The 18,197-nt window shown below is 45.0% G+C and overlaps 1 protein-coding gene across 6 annotated transcripts in view; it reads right to left on the bottom strand.

Moving 5' to 3' along the window:
- Positions 1-18,197, bottom strand: part of LOC128696639 (tetratricopeptide repeat protein 28) — a 476,495-nt gene that overhangs the window by 28,937 nt on the left and 429,361 nt on the right. For all 6 annotated transcript variants that reach the window (XM_070094432.1, XM_070094429.1, XM_070094431.1 and 3 more), the window contains 5 exons: positions 7,513-8,504; positions 7,010-7,160; positions 3,906-4,138; positions 1,888-2,034; positions 291-512 (listed from right to left, as the gene is read on the bottom strand). In XM_070094432.1, coding sequence (XP_069950533.1) covers positions 291-512; positions 1,888-2,034; positions 3,906-4,138; positions 7,010-7,160; positions 7,513-8,504 — 1,745 coding nt within the window. The remainder of the gene's footprint in view (positions 1-290; positions 513-1,887; positions 2,035-3,905; positions 4,139-7,009; positions 7,161-7,512; positions 8,505-18,197) is intronic.

Below are 18,197 nucleotides of genomic sequence, written 5' to 3'. Positions count from 1 at the left end.
ACAAAATGAAAGAGGGATAGAAAGAAGAGAGGGAAGGAAATATTTTATTTTTATTTACACACTGGCTGATTCCCACCAAGGCAGGGTGGCCCGAAAAAGAAAAACTTTCACCATCATTCACTCCATTACTGTCTTGCCAGAAGGGTGTTTTACACTACAGTTTTTAAACTGCAACATTAACACCCCTCCTTCAGGTGAGGGACAGGGAAAGACAGGAAGGGAGGCATGAATATAGCTTTCTCAGTGATGACAACAAACTTGAGGACACAAGGTGGTGTGGTGTCACTAACCTGCTCGTGACACTTAATGGCTTCATCTGAGTCTCCAAGAGCATCGTAGCAGTCGCCAAGGTTGCCAAAGGCACGACCTTTGTCGACGACAGCAGTGGTGGTAGAGAGCTGCTCCAGTGTGGCAAGTTGCTGCTCCAGGTACCCGATGGCATCTTCGAAATGCCCCATGTTAAGCCGCGCGATGCCAAGGTTACCAAAGGCTTGGGCCTCCAAAGATGCGTCCTGAGAGAAGGGCAGTGTGTGGATTAGGTCAGGGGGTTGTGGAAAAAGCAAAATACCACAAGGAAAGAATAAAACCCAACAAATGAAAAGTTGTTAGGAAATGAACAGAAAATGCTGAATGTGTGGTTTGTAAACAGACAATGTTGGACAGTCACAAATACACCTGCCCTGAGATGGCATAATTAACACCAGAGTCCTATACATGGATGTATACAAATACTCTAGCTGCTTAGCACTCTCTAAAACACTCAATATATAAACACACCAGAAGCTGCTGGATCTTCTATGAGACATGATAGAGGCTTGAACAATATGCCTAAAACACAATAAGGAACCTTTACGACCAGCTACTCCCATCCCTTCCTTATGATCAGAGGAAGGAAGGAATTATGGAGTTTAAAGAACAAAAGTTACAACTTGCCAAGTCCTACACAGCCTGTTGCTTTTATACTGGGTCCAACATACCCAAAATACATAGCATAATTAGTGACTTTTGTGCCTATTATTTCACTTGTGTACCTACCCATGTATCTACATTATGTGTATGCCGGTGGCCTGGTGGCTAAAGCTCCCGCTTCACACACGGAGGGCCCGGGTTCGATTCCCGGCGGGTGGAAACATTTCGACACGTTTCCTTACACCTATTGTCCTGTTCACCTAGCAGCAAATAGGTACCTGGGTGTTAGTCGACTGGTGTGGGTTGCATCCTGGGGGACAAGATTAAGGACCCCAATGGAAATAAGTTAGACAGTCCTCGATGACGCACTGACTTTCTTGGGTTATCCTGGGTGGCTAACCCTCCGGGGTTAAAAATCCGAACGAAATCTTATCTTATCTTATCTTATCTTAATTATTATTATTAATGTAGTCAATGTGAGGCAAAAGTCTGCAGCTTCTGCCTCAGCATCTGACTCTCATTACCCTGGACCCCAAAATGTAGCAGGCACCAACAATCCTTATGCTGGGTGTGGATAGAGACCAACCACTCCTGCATCTTTTGAGCCATTTACCTGTAATAACATTGCCTACCTCGACCCTCAATGATGATAAAATAGTGAAGTGCACCCACCACCTGATGACTTTGAATGAGGTGAATATCTAACCTAACTTACATCCAGGAGAGATGAGCCTGGCACAAAGGAACCTACAGACAGACCTGAAACGCCTTCATATCCAACACACACACAGCACCTACATGCCCAACACACACACACACACACACACACACAGCACCTACATGCCCAACACACACACACACACACACAGCACCTACATGCCCAACACACACACACACACACACACACACACGCACACATAAACACACACACACACACACACACACACACACACACACACACACACACAGGGTACCTACCTTCAGCTCCTTAGCTCGCTCTAGCTGTTCCTCATAGCACTTCATAGCGTTGGTGTAGTTAGCAAGGGACATGTGCACAGCACCTAGGTGCCCATGGGCCTTGCATTCTCCCTTGATGTCTCCCATCTCCTGCCGGATCGTCAGCTCCTGAGGAAGAGGTGGAGAGTCAGCTCAGGGGGAAACACACACTGTCAGTTTATATTAGAGAATGGTGTCAGGAAAATTATGAGATAGAAAATACAGGTGTGTGTGTGTGTGTGTGTGTGTGTGTGTGTGTGTGTGTGTGTGTGTGTGTACTCACCTATTTGTACTCACCTATTTGTGGTTGCAGGGGTCGAGTCCTAGCTCCTGGCCCCGCCTCTTCACCGGTTGCTACTAGACCCTCTCTCTCCCCGTGTGTGTGTGTGTGTGTGTGTGTGTGTGTGTGTGTGTGTGCGCTCACCTAGTTGTAATTGCAGGGGTGGAAGCATAGCTCCTGGCCCCTTCTCTAAATTTGCCGCTTGCCAGATTCACTGTCTTCTAGTCTAGTGAGTCGTATTGTACCTATTCCTAAAACTCTGTAAGGAGTTTGCCTCAGCTTCCTCGTCGAGGTAATTCCACTTCCCGTCCACCCTGAGACTGAAGATATACTTCCTGACTTCCCTGTGGCTCATGTGTGTCTTAAACTTCCCGCCTCTCAAACAGTCTATACCTATTTACCCTATCAATTCCTCTGAGAATTTTATGTTGTTATAATGTCTCTCCCTGATTCTTATGTCCTCCAGAGAGTTAAAATCAGTTTCTTTAGCCTCGCTTGGTAGTTCATAACTAGTCTCGTGTATGTGTGTGGAGGGAGGGGGTGTAAGAATGTTAGGTGGGACAGGTATACTCACCTAACTGTGGTTGCAGGAGTCGAGACTCAGCTCCTGGCCCTGCCTCTTCACTGAGGTGTGGGTGTAAGAATGTTAGGTGGGACAGGTGTACTCGCCTAATTGTGGTTGCAGGGATCGAGACTCAGCTCCTGGCCCCGCCTCTTCGCTGAGGTGTGGGGTGCAAGAATGTTAGGTGGGACAGTTGTGTTGATGTGTGGGTGTAAGAATGTTTAGTGGAAGAGTGCACTTTACAGAGAGAGTCACACTTGCACACCAAACATGTGTTGGTTAATGACGGATTCTTACATGCTGAAAGAGGACTTACGTTGTATAGTTTTCCGGTGCACAACAGCAAGGTACCTGAAGTCAATATGAGCCGCATACTTCCAGTGCCTATTTTAATATAATATTGTATAATTATAAGTAATAAGATGCAAGACGTGACCAAACACTAGGGCATGTTAGAAAACATTTCGGTCCTGGGACCTTGATCACTTCTGTGATGAAGGTCCCAGGAACTTCCAGGGATGGAATAACTTTCAGGGATGGAATAACTTCCAGGGATGGAATAACTTCCAGGGATGGAATAACTTCCAGGGATGGAATAACTTTCAGGGATGGAATAACTTCCGGGGATGGAATAACTTTCAGGGATGGAATAACTTTCAGGGATGGAATAACTTCCAGGGATGGAATAACTTCCAGGGATGGAATAACTTCCAGGGATGGAATAACTTCCAGGGATGGAATAACTTCCAGGGATGGAATAACTTCCAGGGATGGAATAACTTCCAGGGATGGAATAACTTCCAGGGATGGAATAACTTCCAGGGATGGAATAACTTCCAGGGATGGAATAACTTTCAGGGATGGATAAAAACACTCACAACAGTACAATGGTAGTCTTCATGACTCACAAAACCGTAATAACAATACTGCAGACCAACCACAGTGCCCCTGACTAGTGACTCACTCATCATGGGCCACCTTTTTTTGTTTTTAATGCCAGGCATTTTTATTGACAATGTTTTGCCCTCACAGTGGGCTTTATGAAGCCACATGGGCGAAACGTCAATAAAGGACGGCAATAAACTGCCCATGTGTCTGTATCCATCGTATTGGTATTGTACATTTCTCTCCAAGAGCGTACAGGCCTATAAAACTGACCTGAGTATGGTACCCTAGTGCCTTGTCGAAGCACTTGAGGAGCCTGTGCGCTAGGCCGAGGGCGCCATAGGCGGAGGCTTCGAGCACCTTGTCTCTGGACTGCTTGGCCAGCACCAGCTGCTTCTGGTACACCTTCACAGCCTCGTCGTAATTCTTCATCTTCATCAACACGTCACCGATGTTGCCCAGAGCTCGGAACTTGCCCTGCAGATGCTTCATCATGTGTGCCAGCGCTGTGGGCAGAGTTACCTAGTTAGTAGGGTAATCAGGAAGTTACGTAGGTATAGGCTGTTGGGTTTCAAGGTTGAGCGTGGGGCCATAATGGCTGCAATGAGCTTGTATTCTAAATTCAGTGATTAAAGTATATTCTCAGCAAATAAACCGTACTTCTATACATTAAATGTATTTCTATACGTATCTTGTAATGACACTAAAATGGAAAGGAAATATTAAAGAATAACTATTGAGAAACAAGAACAGAATATATGCAGAAGTGTGAAAGAATTACCTGTCACTTTGTATATCTGATGAGAGAGTAAGATCCCTTAAAAGGGAGGTAGGTGCTTGAGGCCAGTGTAAAGTGCTCTTGTTCCAAAGAATTGGACGTATCTTCCCCTTTCACTGCATCGTACCTTGCTGTCTCTCATTTCCCCAGTCACTGCTCCCCCATAAAATACCAAGAACCATGCCAGAGTGCAAAACGTTTAACAGGCTTCCATTTCACAATCTTAGAGAGGACGGTAACATCTCTGGATGCTGTCTACAAACTTATTACTTTCCTCTGTGTTTATACTCTGTTGTATAAGAGGGAGGTGAGAGAGAGAGAGAGAGAGAGAGAGAGAGAGAGAGAGAGAGAGAGAGAGAGAGAGAGAGACACGGACAATAAGAGCGCCACCAGAGTGCTCTGTATATGGTGACAGGTTGCGACAGCAGAGGCGACCAGCAGACGGTGACCTGTGGGCAGGCTACCAGAGTACACCAGGTCACCTTAGTCACACCGCCCACACAATCCCACAAAGATCCCGGAGTTTCACTCTCTCCAGATTCTTAACCAACATATTGCCCATGTTAGGATGGCTCCTCACTTAATATAAACTTACTTTAACTTGACCCACCACTTTCTTTATCTTACTCTCGACTAGGACTGAAAAAATCACTTGTGCTGAAATTTTTCGTTCAGTAGATACATTTAGGTCGCTGTGAGATCCTAGAAAGGTATCCCAGTATTGTATAATCCCAGTCCCCCTGCATCCCAAGGGTCCTAGAAAGGTATCCCAGTATTGTATAATCCCAGCCATCTGTACCGCCTGATCCTCAGTACACACGATACGAATAGTGCATAGTGAGTAATTACTTTCTAATGCAGTTAAATACTGAGTAGAAAAAGCATTTACAACTTATCACATGGAAACTAATATCCCAGCTATGTAAATTTAACTCAGGATAACTCAGTAAAGACACTGATTTAATTCTGAGTTTCCAGTTATTTCACGCAACAAGTTTAATTAATAAAACTGGCACAATTAAAACCTGCGCAATAAAGCTTCCTCTGAGGAAACAGTAAAAGTCTGAAGCCAACTAAAGAAGCTTTCCTTTATTACTCCCTCACTCCTTACCCCTCCCCCCATTTTTTCCACATTCCATCCTTATCTATCCTTCTTCCTCCTTCCCCCAAACCTCTGGTTAAAGAACCTCGAAAGATGCTGTTCCTGTTATTGTTCTTGTCGGTTTAGCGCTTTATTTGATAATAACAGAAATAAAAATTTCAATACCATACAAAAACATATGTCGGCAAAAAAATTATTTTCACAAACTTTTCTCGCCGCAAATTTAAGCTATTAAAACTGCCGTCTCATGCACCGATTTGAAATCTTAATAATTTAAGGACGGCTGATACAACTTGTGGTGATTACACACACAATCGTAAATACAAATCTTGAATTGTACAATTCGTGGTTTTTGGTAATACTGACCACATCCTGGAGCTATAGTTTACTCCACGAGCATCTGAGAATTGTGTGTAATGATACGTTCCTGTAATGATGTGGTTGACTAAGAGGCTGACGACAAGAGAGACGAGCACACACTTACATTCCATAACATGCATGGATGATTCCACAGCAAGGTGGAAGGATGAGTGGGATGGTGAGACCAGAGGGGGGAAGGAAGCAGCCGAAGGGAAATTCAGTGGGGTGTGAGCATGTAAAAGTGCGGGGAGGAGCTGGGCAAGGCAGAGAGGGGGTGCGGGGAGGTGTCGTCGTTGGAATAGATGGGATGGTGGAAGCAAGAGTCTTATTATTAACTATTAATCAAAACTGGATACCTCAGCAATGAGCTATTACCCAGTTCTACAGTATAGTTACACAGTGGGAACCAGAAATGAAAAACATGAACAACTAGATTTAAAAAGAAGCTGGAAGAACGGAGGAGAGGAGACTTGATTACGACATACAAAATACTCCAGGGCACAAATAAGATGGACAAGAAGAGATTTTACCAAGGAAGGATCAGGACGAGGGGACAGGTAGAACCTGAGATGCCAGGATACAAATAACGTCAGAGTCGTAAAGAAGTACAATGACACCTGGTCAAGCACGTCAAGAAGTAAGAGAAAGTACAAAGGTTTGCAACAAGGCTAGTCCCAGAGCTCAGGGGAATGTCGTACGAGGAAAGGTTGAGGGAAATCGGACTGACGACACTGGAGGACAGAAGGGTCAGGGGAGACATGATAACGACATACAAGATACTGCGGGGAATAGACAAGGTGGACAGAGACAGGATGTTCCAGAGAGGGGACACAGAAACAAGGGGTCACAATTGGAAGCTGAAGACTCAGACGAGTCACAGGGACGTTAGGAAGTATTTCTTCAGTCACAGAGTCGTCAGGATGTGGAATAGCCTAGCAAGTGATGTAGTGGAGGCAGGAACCATACATAGTTTTAAGAAGAGGTATGACGAAGCTCAGGAAGCAGAGAGGGAGAGGACCTAGTAGCGATCAGTGAAGAGGCGGGGCCAGGAGCTGAGTCTCGACCCCTGCAACCACAATTAGGTGAGTACAGATACGAATATACGCAATAAAAAAAGAAATACGTTTGTTCACTAACCGAGGAAATATTTCTGGCATTCCAGTGCGGTCTCTGAGTTTCCGAGTGCCAGATGTGCCAAACCCAGGTTACAGTATGCGCGACCCATCGACTTGCGATCCTGCAGGTCCTTCGCTAATGCCAGATCCTGATCGTAGTACCTGATAGCTTCCTGTCAACAACAAACGTACGTACATTACATAAATGTTAGTTCTGTGGCTGGGGAGGAGCAGTGTGCATCAATGTTTAAGGAGAATTAGGGAAATGCTCAGGCATGTTAATGACTTTCTTTATACTTAACACTATAACATGTTAATCACACATTGTATATTTGAATTTGTCGTATTAAGTATGCGTACATATCGGTAAGAAAATATGATGAAGCTGTTATTCACACTAACGATGTGTAATGACTAACACAACACGTAAAGTGGCATCCACTGTCTTTTACATGCAAGGGAAACATTGTGAGAAACTGGTCATATTTTTTGAGGGAACTTCGGCAACATGGGATATACACTAACCTTGAAGTTTCCGAGGCAGTAGTGAGCGTAGCCGAGGAAGTGACATGCCCTGGCCTCGCCCTCAGTGTCATGCAGCTCCTGGGAGAGCATAAGGTATTGTTCGTAGTAAGGTACTGCTTGTGCGAACTCCCCTCGCGAAGAATGGCAGTTGCCCAGGTTGAGGAGGGCGCACGCCTCCCCCGCTGTGTCCTTCAGCTCCCGGGCGATGTTGAGGTGTGAGTGGTAGTGAAGGAGTGCCATCTCGTGCATGCCCAATGCCTGGTATGCCACTGCCAGGTTCCCATGCGTCGAGGCTTCGCTCATGCGGTCGTTGACTTCTTTGCTGATTGTCAGCTCCTGTTTGTGGTATTTAATGGCCTGTTCGTAGTAGCCCATGGCGGAGTAGGCATTACCGATGTTGCCATAGGCCCTACCCATGCCTGCACGATCCTGCAGGAGTCTGGCAATGTTGAGGTGCGCCTGGTGTAGTTTAAGAGCGGCATCATGATGACCCATCAGCTGGTAGACAATACCCAGGTTGGAACAAGCTCGACCCTCAGCCACTTTGTCTTTGGTACTGAGTGCCATGTCCAGCTGTTTTTCGTGCCAGCGTTGCGCCTGCACGTAGTCGCTCATGCAGCGTGCGGCGTGCCCCAGCCCCGCATACGCTCTGGCCTCGATGGTACGGTCACCTAGGTCCTGAGCGATGCGAAGCACATGGTTATGGAAGGCTATGGCCTGGTCGAAGTTGCGCTTGTAGTGGTGACTGGAGCCTAGGTTGCTGTAGGCGCGCGCCTCTTCCACTTTGTTATTGAGGTGCTTGGCGATGCGTAGGTGTTCCATGTGGCAGTCGACGGCGCTATCAAAGTCGCCCATGGCCAAGTAGACAGCCCCAACGTTGCCGATCTCTCGCGCCTCCTGAAGCTTGTCGCCCATCTGTTTGACTAGCTGGACGCACTGTTTGTGTGACGCCAAAGCGTTGGGATAGTCCCCGATGGCTGTGTACACGTGACCTGCAAACACAAGAGAACAATCAGTCACTCAAATCACACTCTTGAATCACTTGAATTACTCAAGACAGGGGTGACGATCAATGGCCTAAGAAAACACAAAATAGGGGCAACAGCTGGCCAGGAGAATAACAGGAGGCACCTTTGCAGGATCGCGCAGCAACCGAAACACTAGTATTTATGTTCTCCATCTTCAATGTGAGTCAAAGCCTTCAAAACATAGGATTCCACTAGAAAACTCGTCGATAAAGATACTAGTTAAGTACAGAAACACATTAGACGTGAGGTTGGCAGAATATGGTTGATGGGGTTTGTGTTACTATAGCCCACACTTAACATCATCGCCAACATGCTGAAAACACTTCACAAACACTACAACACTTGCCACCTCGAATCCCACTTCAATATTTACCACCCCACATATCACTTCAATTAATACATACCATCTTACATACCACTACAACACATGCTACTTCACATTGCGTTGCAGAGGTCTGAGCTTTGCTCAAACCTCTGCAACGCAGTTGTCCTCAAAGATTTGTTAATTATACCATGAATTAAGGAGAGATCCTGGACTTCACCTTACGAAACAGACAAAGCAAATGTGATAGTAATTATGGACAAGGTAGATTATAGGGGAAAAATAAACATGATAATAGGAGACAGGGAAACTCACGCTCCTCTTCAGTGAAAAATTGTTTTGCAGAAATTGTCATCACGAAGAGGTTTCTGTGGTTCAGGGATGAATACAAAACCTATTTTTAATCCGATTCCATGGATGACAAGTGGGCATTATGAAAGACGATCTTGTTGAACTAGAAGTTAATGAAGAAATACGAATGGGACTTGAATCAATGGCCGCAGACAACGTCTGGTGGGCACAACTTAAAAAATTTCCCACCGTTAGCAGAAAACGCTTAAGAGTTCGTGTCATCTGCCACCAACACTTCTGCACATAAAAACAAAGGCTAGAAACCATCTCGTTGTGAGAGATGACAAGCGTGTGGTTATTTCTAAACGAGAACCTTCCTTCAGCATCACCACTAATGAACAGCAACAACAAAAGAACCACTAAATAAGACAAATGCATTTTTTCTGTTTACGAGTGCATGTAAGTGTTTGTTCATAATTGTCTCGTTCAACTACTTCCCCTTTACATTCGCTTTTGCTGTAAATAAAGCTTTCCAACAGAATTTTAAATTATTATATTTGACAGGGGATACAAACAGTTTGAAACACCTGAGTGGGTACATGCACTTTAAAAACACCTGAGTTATATGCTGAGAGTGGGACTAAACCTAGTGATAGTGCTGATAATGATGTTAGTGATGCTAGGTGCTGATAGTGGCGCTAAGGATGTTGGTAGTGGTACTGGATGTTAATAGCGGTGCTAAGGGTGGTGGTGGTGGTGGCACTGGTGGTGGTGTCAGTGTTGTGGTCAGGGTGGGCGTGATGAGTACCAAAGAAGGAAGAGATGATGATAACAATCACGCCTGGGTGATGGTAGTGTCTTGATATATAGAACTGTTAAAAGTTTCCATCTCCTCCTCTCCTTTCTTTTGTTGTCTCTTGTTCTTGGTCGTTGGCTGTTCTTATCGTCTGTTGTTCATGTAGTGGTGATGTAGTGATGATGGTGCTATGGGGTGGTGTTGTCGTTGTGTTGATGTTGTGGACGTGGTGATGCTGTGGCGGTGCTGTGATGTGGTGCTGTGATGCTATGGTAGTGGTGGTGCCATGATCGTGATAGTGTGGCGGTGGTGGTGCTGTAGTAATGTCAGCTTAATTATTTTCAAAAAGTGACATAAGGGTGGATGGCAGAGGACCACCTCTGGGGTACAACAGAGTGGCTTAGAAGGGAGAGGGCAGAGGACCCTCTCAGGAGTGTGAGAGGGAGGAGTGGAGAGTAGAGGGCCCTGCCCTTTTAGGTGTGCGAGAGGAGTGGAAAGTAGAGCGCCCTCTCAGAAAAAAAGGAGGGGGGGTCAATATAGAGTGAAACTATTAAAGGTGAAACAAAGTGGGGAGAGAGGAAGCCATCAAAGGTGCGGCAGAGTGGGCAGAGAGGGGAAGATAGCTCTCAAAGGTGCGACAGGCTTGATACTAATGGCATTTGCAGATGACAGTATCCTGGGCAGCATCTGTACTTGATTTGCACTCGCGTGAAAACACACAGTCATCCTCTAATGACCGGACCAGCAGTAATGCCTTTCCCCGCCCCTCGTTATCTAGGGCTAGGCTATTATTATTATTATTATTGCATTTCATTTTCTTCTGGGTTTTGCTCCTGTTCCTGTTCTCTTTCTAGTTCTCTGAAGCTTGTGGCTGGATATATACTCAGATATACACAATCCTCATAGGAAAATGCTACTAAGGCCATTTGGGTTATATAGAGTCTGGGGAATGGGAGGTAAAGAAGAGGCTTGATACATTGAAGTTGAAGGTAGCCTCATTATCTTGGATCAAGAGTCTTTCACCAGCATGTCTTGAAGAGGATACAGTCACCCTCCTGGTGAGTGTCTTCCAGTCACCCTCCTGGCGTCTTCCAGTCACCCTCCTGGTGAGTGTCTTCCAGTCACCCTCCTGGTGCTTTCCAGTCACCCTCCTGGTGAGTGTCTTCCAGTCACCCTCCTGGCGTCTTCCAGTCACCCTCCTGGTGAGTGTCTTCCACTCACCCTCCTGGTGTTTTCCAGTCACCCTCCTGGTGTCTTCCAGTCACCCTCCTGGTGAGCGTCTTCCAGTCACCCTCCTGGTGAGCGTCTTCCAGTCACCCTCCTGGTGAGCGTCTTCCAGTCACCCTCCTGGTGAGTGTCTTCCAGTCACCCTCCTGGTGAGTGTCTTCCAGTCAGCCTCATGATGAGCGTCTTCCAGTCACCCTCCTGGTGAGCGTCTTCGTCACCCTCCTGGTTAGCGTCTTCCAGTCACCCTCCTGGTGAGTGTCTTCCAGTCACCCTCCTGGCGTCTTCCAATCACCCTCCTGGTGAGTGTCTTCCACTCACCCTCCTGGTGTTTTCCAGTCACCCTCCTGGTGTCTTCCAGTCACCCTCCTGGTGAGCGTCTTCCAGTCACCCTCCTGGTGAGCGTCTTCCAGTCACCCTCCTGGTGAGCGTCTTCCAGTCACCCTCCTGGTGAGTGTCTTCCAGTCACCCTCCTGGTGAGTGTCTTCCAGTCAGCCTCATGATGAGCGTCTTCCAGTCACCCTCCTGGTGAGCGTCTTCGTCACCCTCCTGGTTAGCGTCTTCCAGTCACCCTCCTGGTGAGTGTCTTCCAGTCACCCTCCTGGTGTCTTCCAGTCACCCTCCTGGTGAGTGTCTTCCAGTCACCCTCCTGGTAAGTGTCTTCCAGTCACCCTCCTGGTGAGTGTCTTCCAGTCACCCTCCTGGTGAGTGTCTTCCAGTCACCCTCCTGGTGAGTGTCTTCCAGTCACCCTCCTGGTGAGTGTCTTCCAGTCACCCTCCTGGTGAGTGTCTTCCAGTCACCCTCCTGGTGAGTGTCTTCCAGTCACCCTCCTGGTGAGTGTCTTCCAGTCACCCTCCTGGTGAGTGTCTTCCAGTCACCCTCCTGGTGAGTGTCTTCCAGTCACCCTCCTGGTGAGTGCCTGCCAGTCACCCTCCTGGTGAGTGTCTTCCAGTCACCCTCCTGGTGAGTGTCTTCCAGTCACCCTCCTGGTGAGTGTCTTCCAGTCACCCTCCTGGTGAGTGTCTTCCAGTCACCCTCCTGGTGAGTGTCTTCCAGTCACCCTCCTGGTGAGTGTCTTCCAGTCACCCTCCTGGTGAGTGTCTTCCAGTCACCCTCCTGGTGAGTGTCTTCCAGTCACCCTCCTGGTGAGTGTCTTCCAGTCACCCTCCTGGTGTCTTCCAGTCACCCTCCTGGTGAGTGTCTTCCAGTCACCCTCCTGGTGAGTGTCTTCCAGTCACCCTCCTGGTGTCTTCCAGTCACCCTCCTGGTGAGTGTCTTCCAGTCACCCTCCTGGTGAGTGTCTTCCAGTCACCCTCCTGGTGAGTGTCTTCCAGTCACCCTCCTGGTGTCTTCCAGTCACCCTCCTGGTGAGTGTCTTCCAGTCACCCTCCTGGTGAGTGTCTTCCAGTCACCCTCCTGGTGTCTTCCAGTCACCCTCCTGGTGAGTGTCTTCCAGTCACCCTCCTGGTGTCTTCCAGTCACCCTCCTGGTGTCTTCCAGTCACCCTCCTGGTGAGTGCCTGCCAGTCACCCTCCTGGTGAGTGTCTTCCAGTCACCCTCCTGGTGTCTTCCAGTCACCCTCCTGGTGAGTGCCTGCCAGTCACACTCAGTCTGATCAAGGTAAACAAGGCAGACAATAGTGTCAGCGCTGGTAAATCACTCAAAGCTGGAGAAAACTTAAGTCAAATCACTTAACTATTATGAATATATAAACACACAGCCGAAGTCTCTAATATTTTCTGTGTTCAATGCGTCTGCTGTAATATTTTGTGTATGTTTGCTGTAACCTTTCCTGCGTTCTGTGTGTTTTCTGTAATACTTTTTTTTTCGCTGCAGCTATATTTAGATTTCCTCTTTTCATCTTCCTATATATTGTCTTGTTAGCTGCTGATGTACTCTCCGAGTGACTTATTTTTTTCTTTCTTCACCTATTCTTTTGTTTTCACGAGGAGCAAGTATCAAAAAAAAAAAAAATGTTTAGTGTTGGTCTGGGACTTAGTAGAGTGGGCCAGATGTTATCGTCAAGCATCAGCTGCTGTCATGACAACAAATGGCTCAGAGTGTCACTTCTGCTCTTTTGTTGAAGAACGTAATGGCCATCTAAAGTTGGCGAGTTTGAACACTGATCGCAAGACTGTTAAGATTGCTTGTAGTTATTTTGGTTTCTTTTCGGGGATTATGTAGGCTTTTAAGGTTAGTCTATACCCTGGGTTTGTTTCTTACTAGGAATAAGTAGGTTTTTAAAGGTAAACCTATTCCCTGATACTAGGCTATGAGATGTATAAACCACCGGAGTACTATATACGATTTTAACCACCTACACATGCCAGACCGGGGCTCTACCACAGCCATACGTCCATTTATGGTTCTATCCTACCCACATATTTCAACACAGTTACAGTACATTCCACAGAGGTATCCTTGTAATGTGCGTGTAGGCAGAAGTACACAGCTTGTGCATACACGAACACACATGAAAGAAGATATTTTAAATGTAGTGGATTTTTAGTCCCAAACAGACAGAAGAAATAGAGGATATTGAAATAACTGAAGAGGAAGTAGATAAATTACTACTGAATGCTAACACAGAAAAAGGCAACAGCCCCAGACGGGATAGCATCTTGGGATTAGAAAGAATGTACAGAAGAATTATGTTAGCCATTTTGGAACTTTAAGATATAACTACAAGAAAGTAAATTGGTAGTAAATCGAAAATCTCACACACTGTACTAATATTTAAAAAAAAAAAGTGGCAAGTATGACCTTTTAAACTATAGTCCAGTCTCCTTCGTTAAGTATTTACAGAAAAACTAAAATTTTTCGACCTTTAAATACACATACTGTATATTAAATATGTTAATTTATTATAAGAAGAGTCATGGAAATTGTTCAAGAAATGGATGATTAGACTGTATTTATCTAAGACTTTAAGGAAGATTATTTTAAGATTCCCATGAAAAAATTATGTAGAAAGTTCAAAATGCAGGAGGAATGGATGAGAATTTTTTTTTTTTTTGAAAGAAAAATGAGAACAGTTATAAAAGGGATAAAACATGTCCCCGTATGAAGATGTTAGAGGCGGGGTCCCACAAGGATCAGTACCTCCACCAATAAAGTTGATATTTTATATGACTTGTCAGATAGATTTAATAGTGTTAATGTCGCAGTTTTATAACCGTGGTGTAGGCATGCCTCTGGCAAGACAGTGATGGAGTGAATGATGGTGACAGTTTTTCTTTTCCGGGCCACCCTGCCTTGGTGGGAAACGGCCGATGTGTTAATATATAAATAAAAAAAATATATAATTTATATATGCGAATGATGCAAAAAAACTTAGGTAAAAATAAAATAAAAATTACTAAGTTTTTATAGGATGACCTCAATCAATCGAATAAATGGAATAATAGATAAATAATGAAATTTAACGTAGACAAATGCCACATAATGGCAATGAGAAAAGGCGAAATCTGGCCACATAAACACAGACTGTGACAAAATCAAGAACGTGTGAGGCCTAGGAATTAACAATATCACTACCAGATCATAATACGAAAGTGTGAGAAACATGTATGGTACACTGGCGAGTTATAACATAACTTTCAAGTATATGCATGGAAAAATAAAAAAAAAACTGTTACATTAGGTCTAAAAATTAATTAGAAAAATGTCCAAAGAAAAGATCCAAAATGAATATCAGAGTTAAAAAAAAAATAACGAGTTGTGATGAAGTGGTTGAAAACTGTAAGAATGGCTGACAGCAGGGGTGATGCCAGGATGGCTGACAGCAGGGGTGATGCCAGAATGGCTGACAGGAGTGATGCCAGGATGGCTGACAGCAAGGGTTATGCCAGAATGGCTGACAGCAGGAGTGATGCCAGGATGGCTGACTGTCAGCGTAGTTGCTGACAACTGATGCTAGTTCAACTGGCATAGGTGCCGTACTAGCTCAGAAGACTGATGGCAAGTACAACGCAGTTGCATTTGCTAGCCGAGTCCTTACGAAGGCTGAACGTAATTATACAGTAACGGAGCAAGAAGCTTTAGCAATAGTATGGTCTTTAAAGCACTTCCGAGACATTACTTACCAGTATCCTGTTCATGTCTTGACAGACCATGCACCACTGATACCTTTATTCCAGAATAAACAACCTACTGGAAGGTTAGCCAGATGGACCTTGACTATCCAAGAGTTCAATCCCACTTTTGAACATTTACCTGGCAAGTCAAATGTAGTCGCAGATGCTTTATCGTGACACGTTAGTGTAGTAACTGCAGAACCTCCATTTACTGCCGAGGATGTAAAGAATGCCCAAAGAACAGATCCCATGTGGTCTGGTGTGATTCGATTCCTGCTCCAGGAAGATCTTATTCTTACTGTGAAGCCACCAGCACCCATTAGTGACTTTGTAATGAGTCAAGAATTACTGTATCGAACAGCCGAGTTGGGTACTCCAAGTAGAAGAGTATACCAGTTAGTAATTCCACAGTCACTAGTGAATGTAGCCTTACAGCTAGTTCACGATGCACCAGGTGTTGCACACCCTGTTATGGATCGTTCTGTGAAACAAGCCAGAATGAAGTACTTTTGGCCACATATGGCAACTGACATTTCAGAGTATGTTAAGAAATGTAGTGTTTGTATGCAACATAAAGGAAATGTCAATGGTCCTAATCCAATCCAGGTGTACCCAACCACTAGCGAACCGTGGGAAAGAGTTGCCCTTGATTTGTTAACCAATTTTAAATGTTCCCTCCAAGGCAACAAACATCTGTGTGTTATGGTAGACCATTTCACCAGATATTGTGAGTTAGTTCCTGTTGCAGATAAGACTGCAGAGACAGTAGCTAAAGCGTTTAAAGAACGCATTATCTGCAGGCATACCACCCCTAAGTCCTTAGTAACAGATAATGGAGGTGAATTCTGTAATGAGATTCTTGAAAATTTGTGTACTTTGTACAAGATCTCTAAATCCACCATTGTTCCTCATCATCCTGCCAGCAATGGGTTAGCTGAACGAACCAATAAGAAAGTACTTGATGTCTTGAGAGCCACTATCAACCCTAATAGTGAAACTTGGGATGAAGTCATACCAGATGTTCAATGTGCCATAAATTCTGCTTACAATGTTTCCATAGGTGATACTCCACATTATGCATTGTATGGTGTAGACAAGCGTTTACCCTATGAGTTGTTATATTCTACTCCGAAACCCAATTACAACCCTGATGATTTCATAGCAACTCGTACCAGCATAGCTCAGAGTGTTTTTAGAAGAATCTGTGAAACACTTCATAAATCAACAGCAGAATTTACTAGAGTAACTAACAGCCGTGCTAAGCCGTCAAAAGTTAAAGTAGGTTCGAGAGTTATGCTGACAAATTTCAACAAAACATCCGCAATGCCTAAGCTCGATCAAAAGTTTGTCGGCCCTTATCGAATTGTAGAACATATCACAGGCAATAAGTATAAGGTTAGAGAAATTAGTACTGGTAAGTACAAAGAATCGCATTTAGATCATATGAAGTTAGTATGCGATGTTGTTGATATTGCTACCCAGACTGATGTGACAGATGCTGAAAATCCTCTCGACTCTGTACCCTCTACCTCAAAATATGCTGTATAGTCCTTGTGGCTTAGCGCTTCTTTTTGATTATAATAATAATAATAATCTACCTCAAATACTCAGTCAGATAGTCAACCTGAATGTCGTTACTCTTTGCGTACTCGACAAGTAATGAGAAACCCACAAGTATCTTTTGTAGATACTCATTCAGATCTCCCTCAGTCAAGGCATGTGTTAGCCATTGCAGAGGAATTTGATCCTCCCAGAGATGATAACCATTCTGCATATGTAAACCTCACCCTCGCAGAACTGGGTTTAAATGTACATAGTCTGTATAACTAGATGTCCGAGATGAAGGAAATTGTCAGTGTGTTTTGTTATTAACTGATCAGTTTTTTCAGAATTTTTTTTTTTCGTGTTCACGTTCCCTCCATATTCTGAGAATTTGACAGTAATAATCTGAGTGCACCAGATGTCTTTGCTGTTAATTTCACCTTGTATATATATATATATATTTATTCTTCCTCAGAATCCGTAGAGTGCATGAATACAGATCGATCGATCAATTCCATCCATATTGTACAATGATTTGTTCCTACAAGTCATAATGCATTACAATGAAACTCACTACATTAAAAGTGATTACATTAACACCCATTATGTAAAACTCATTATGATACCATCCATTAGTTCTAAGTTACATATGTCTTTGTTATTGTATAGAATCAGCACAGAACCACCTGCCTGTTCAGCCTATAGTATAGTAGTGTATGTCGAGACGACATACGTAACATGACCGAGCTGTCAGCATAGTTGCTGATCCCCTTACATGTGTTGTATGTATAGATTAGTTGAGTATCGTAGTACCATCCATGTGCTTTATATAGAAGCTCCCTAGGCAGAGTGACTGTATGACGTCATGGGATACAGCTGGAGTCAGTGAGACGCACTGCCTCGTCCTCACTCGACGGATAGACATTCAAGCAATCAGAACAAGGCAGGCCTGGGCTCCCGCCTCTCATCACAGTCTGACAATACATAGTGTTACCATCCAACAAGTTTGTTTACCATCATCCCTTGTTTCTCCTACCGGACCCCATACGATATGACAGCAGGAGTGATGCCAAAATGGCTGACAGCAGGAGTGATGCCTGGATGGCCGACAGCAGGAGTGATGCCAGGATGGCTGACAGCAGGAGTGATGCCAGGATGGCTGACAGCAGGAGTGATGCCAGGATGACTGACAGCAGAAGTGATGCCTGGATGGCTGACAGCAGGAGTGATGCCTGGATGGCTGACAGCAGGAGTGATGCCAGGATGACTGACAACAGGAGTGATGCCAAGATGGCTGACAGCAGGAGTGATGCCTGGATGGCTGACAGCAGGAGTGATACCAGGATGGCTGACAGCAGGAGTGATGCCTGGATGGCTGACAGCAGGAGTGATGCCTGGATGGCTG

Source organism: Cherax quadricarinatus, chromosome 46, assembly GCF_038502225.1.
Source record: "Cherax quadricarinatus isolate ZL_2023a chromosome 46, ASM3850222v1, whole genome shotgun sequence".
NCBI classification, from domain to species: Eukaryota; Metazoa; Arthropoda; class Malacostraca; order Decapoda; family Parastacidae; genus Cherax; species Cherax quadricarinatus.
This window is presented reverse-complemented; position numbering and strand designations above follow the sequence as displayed.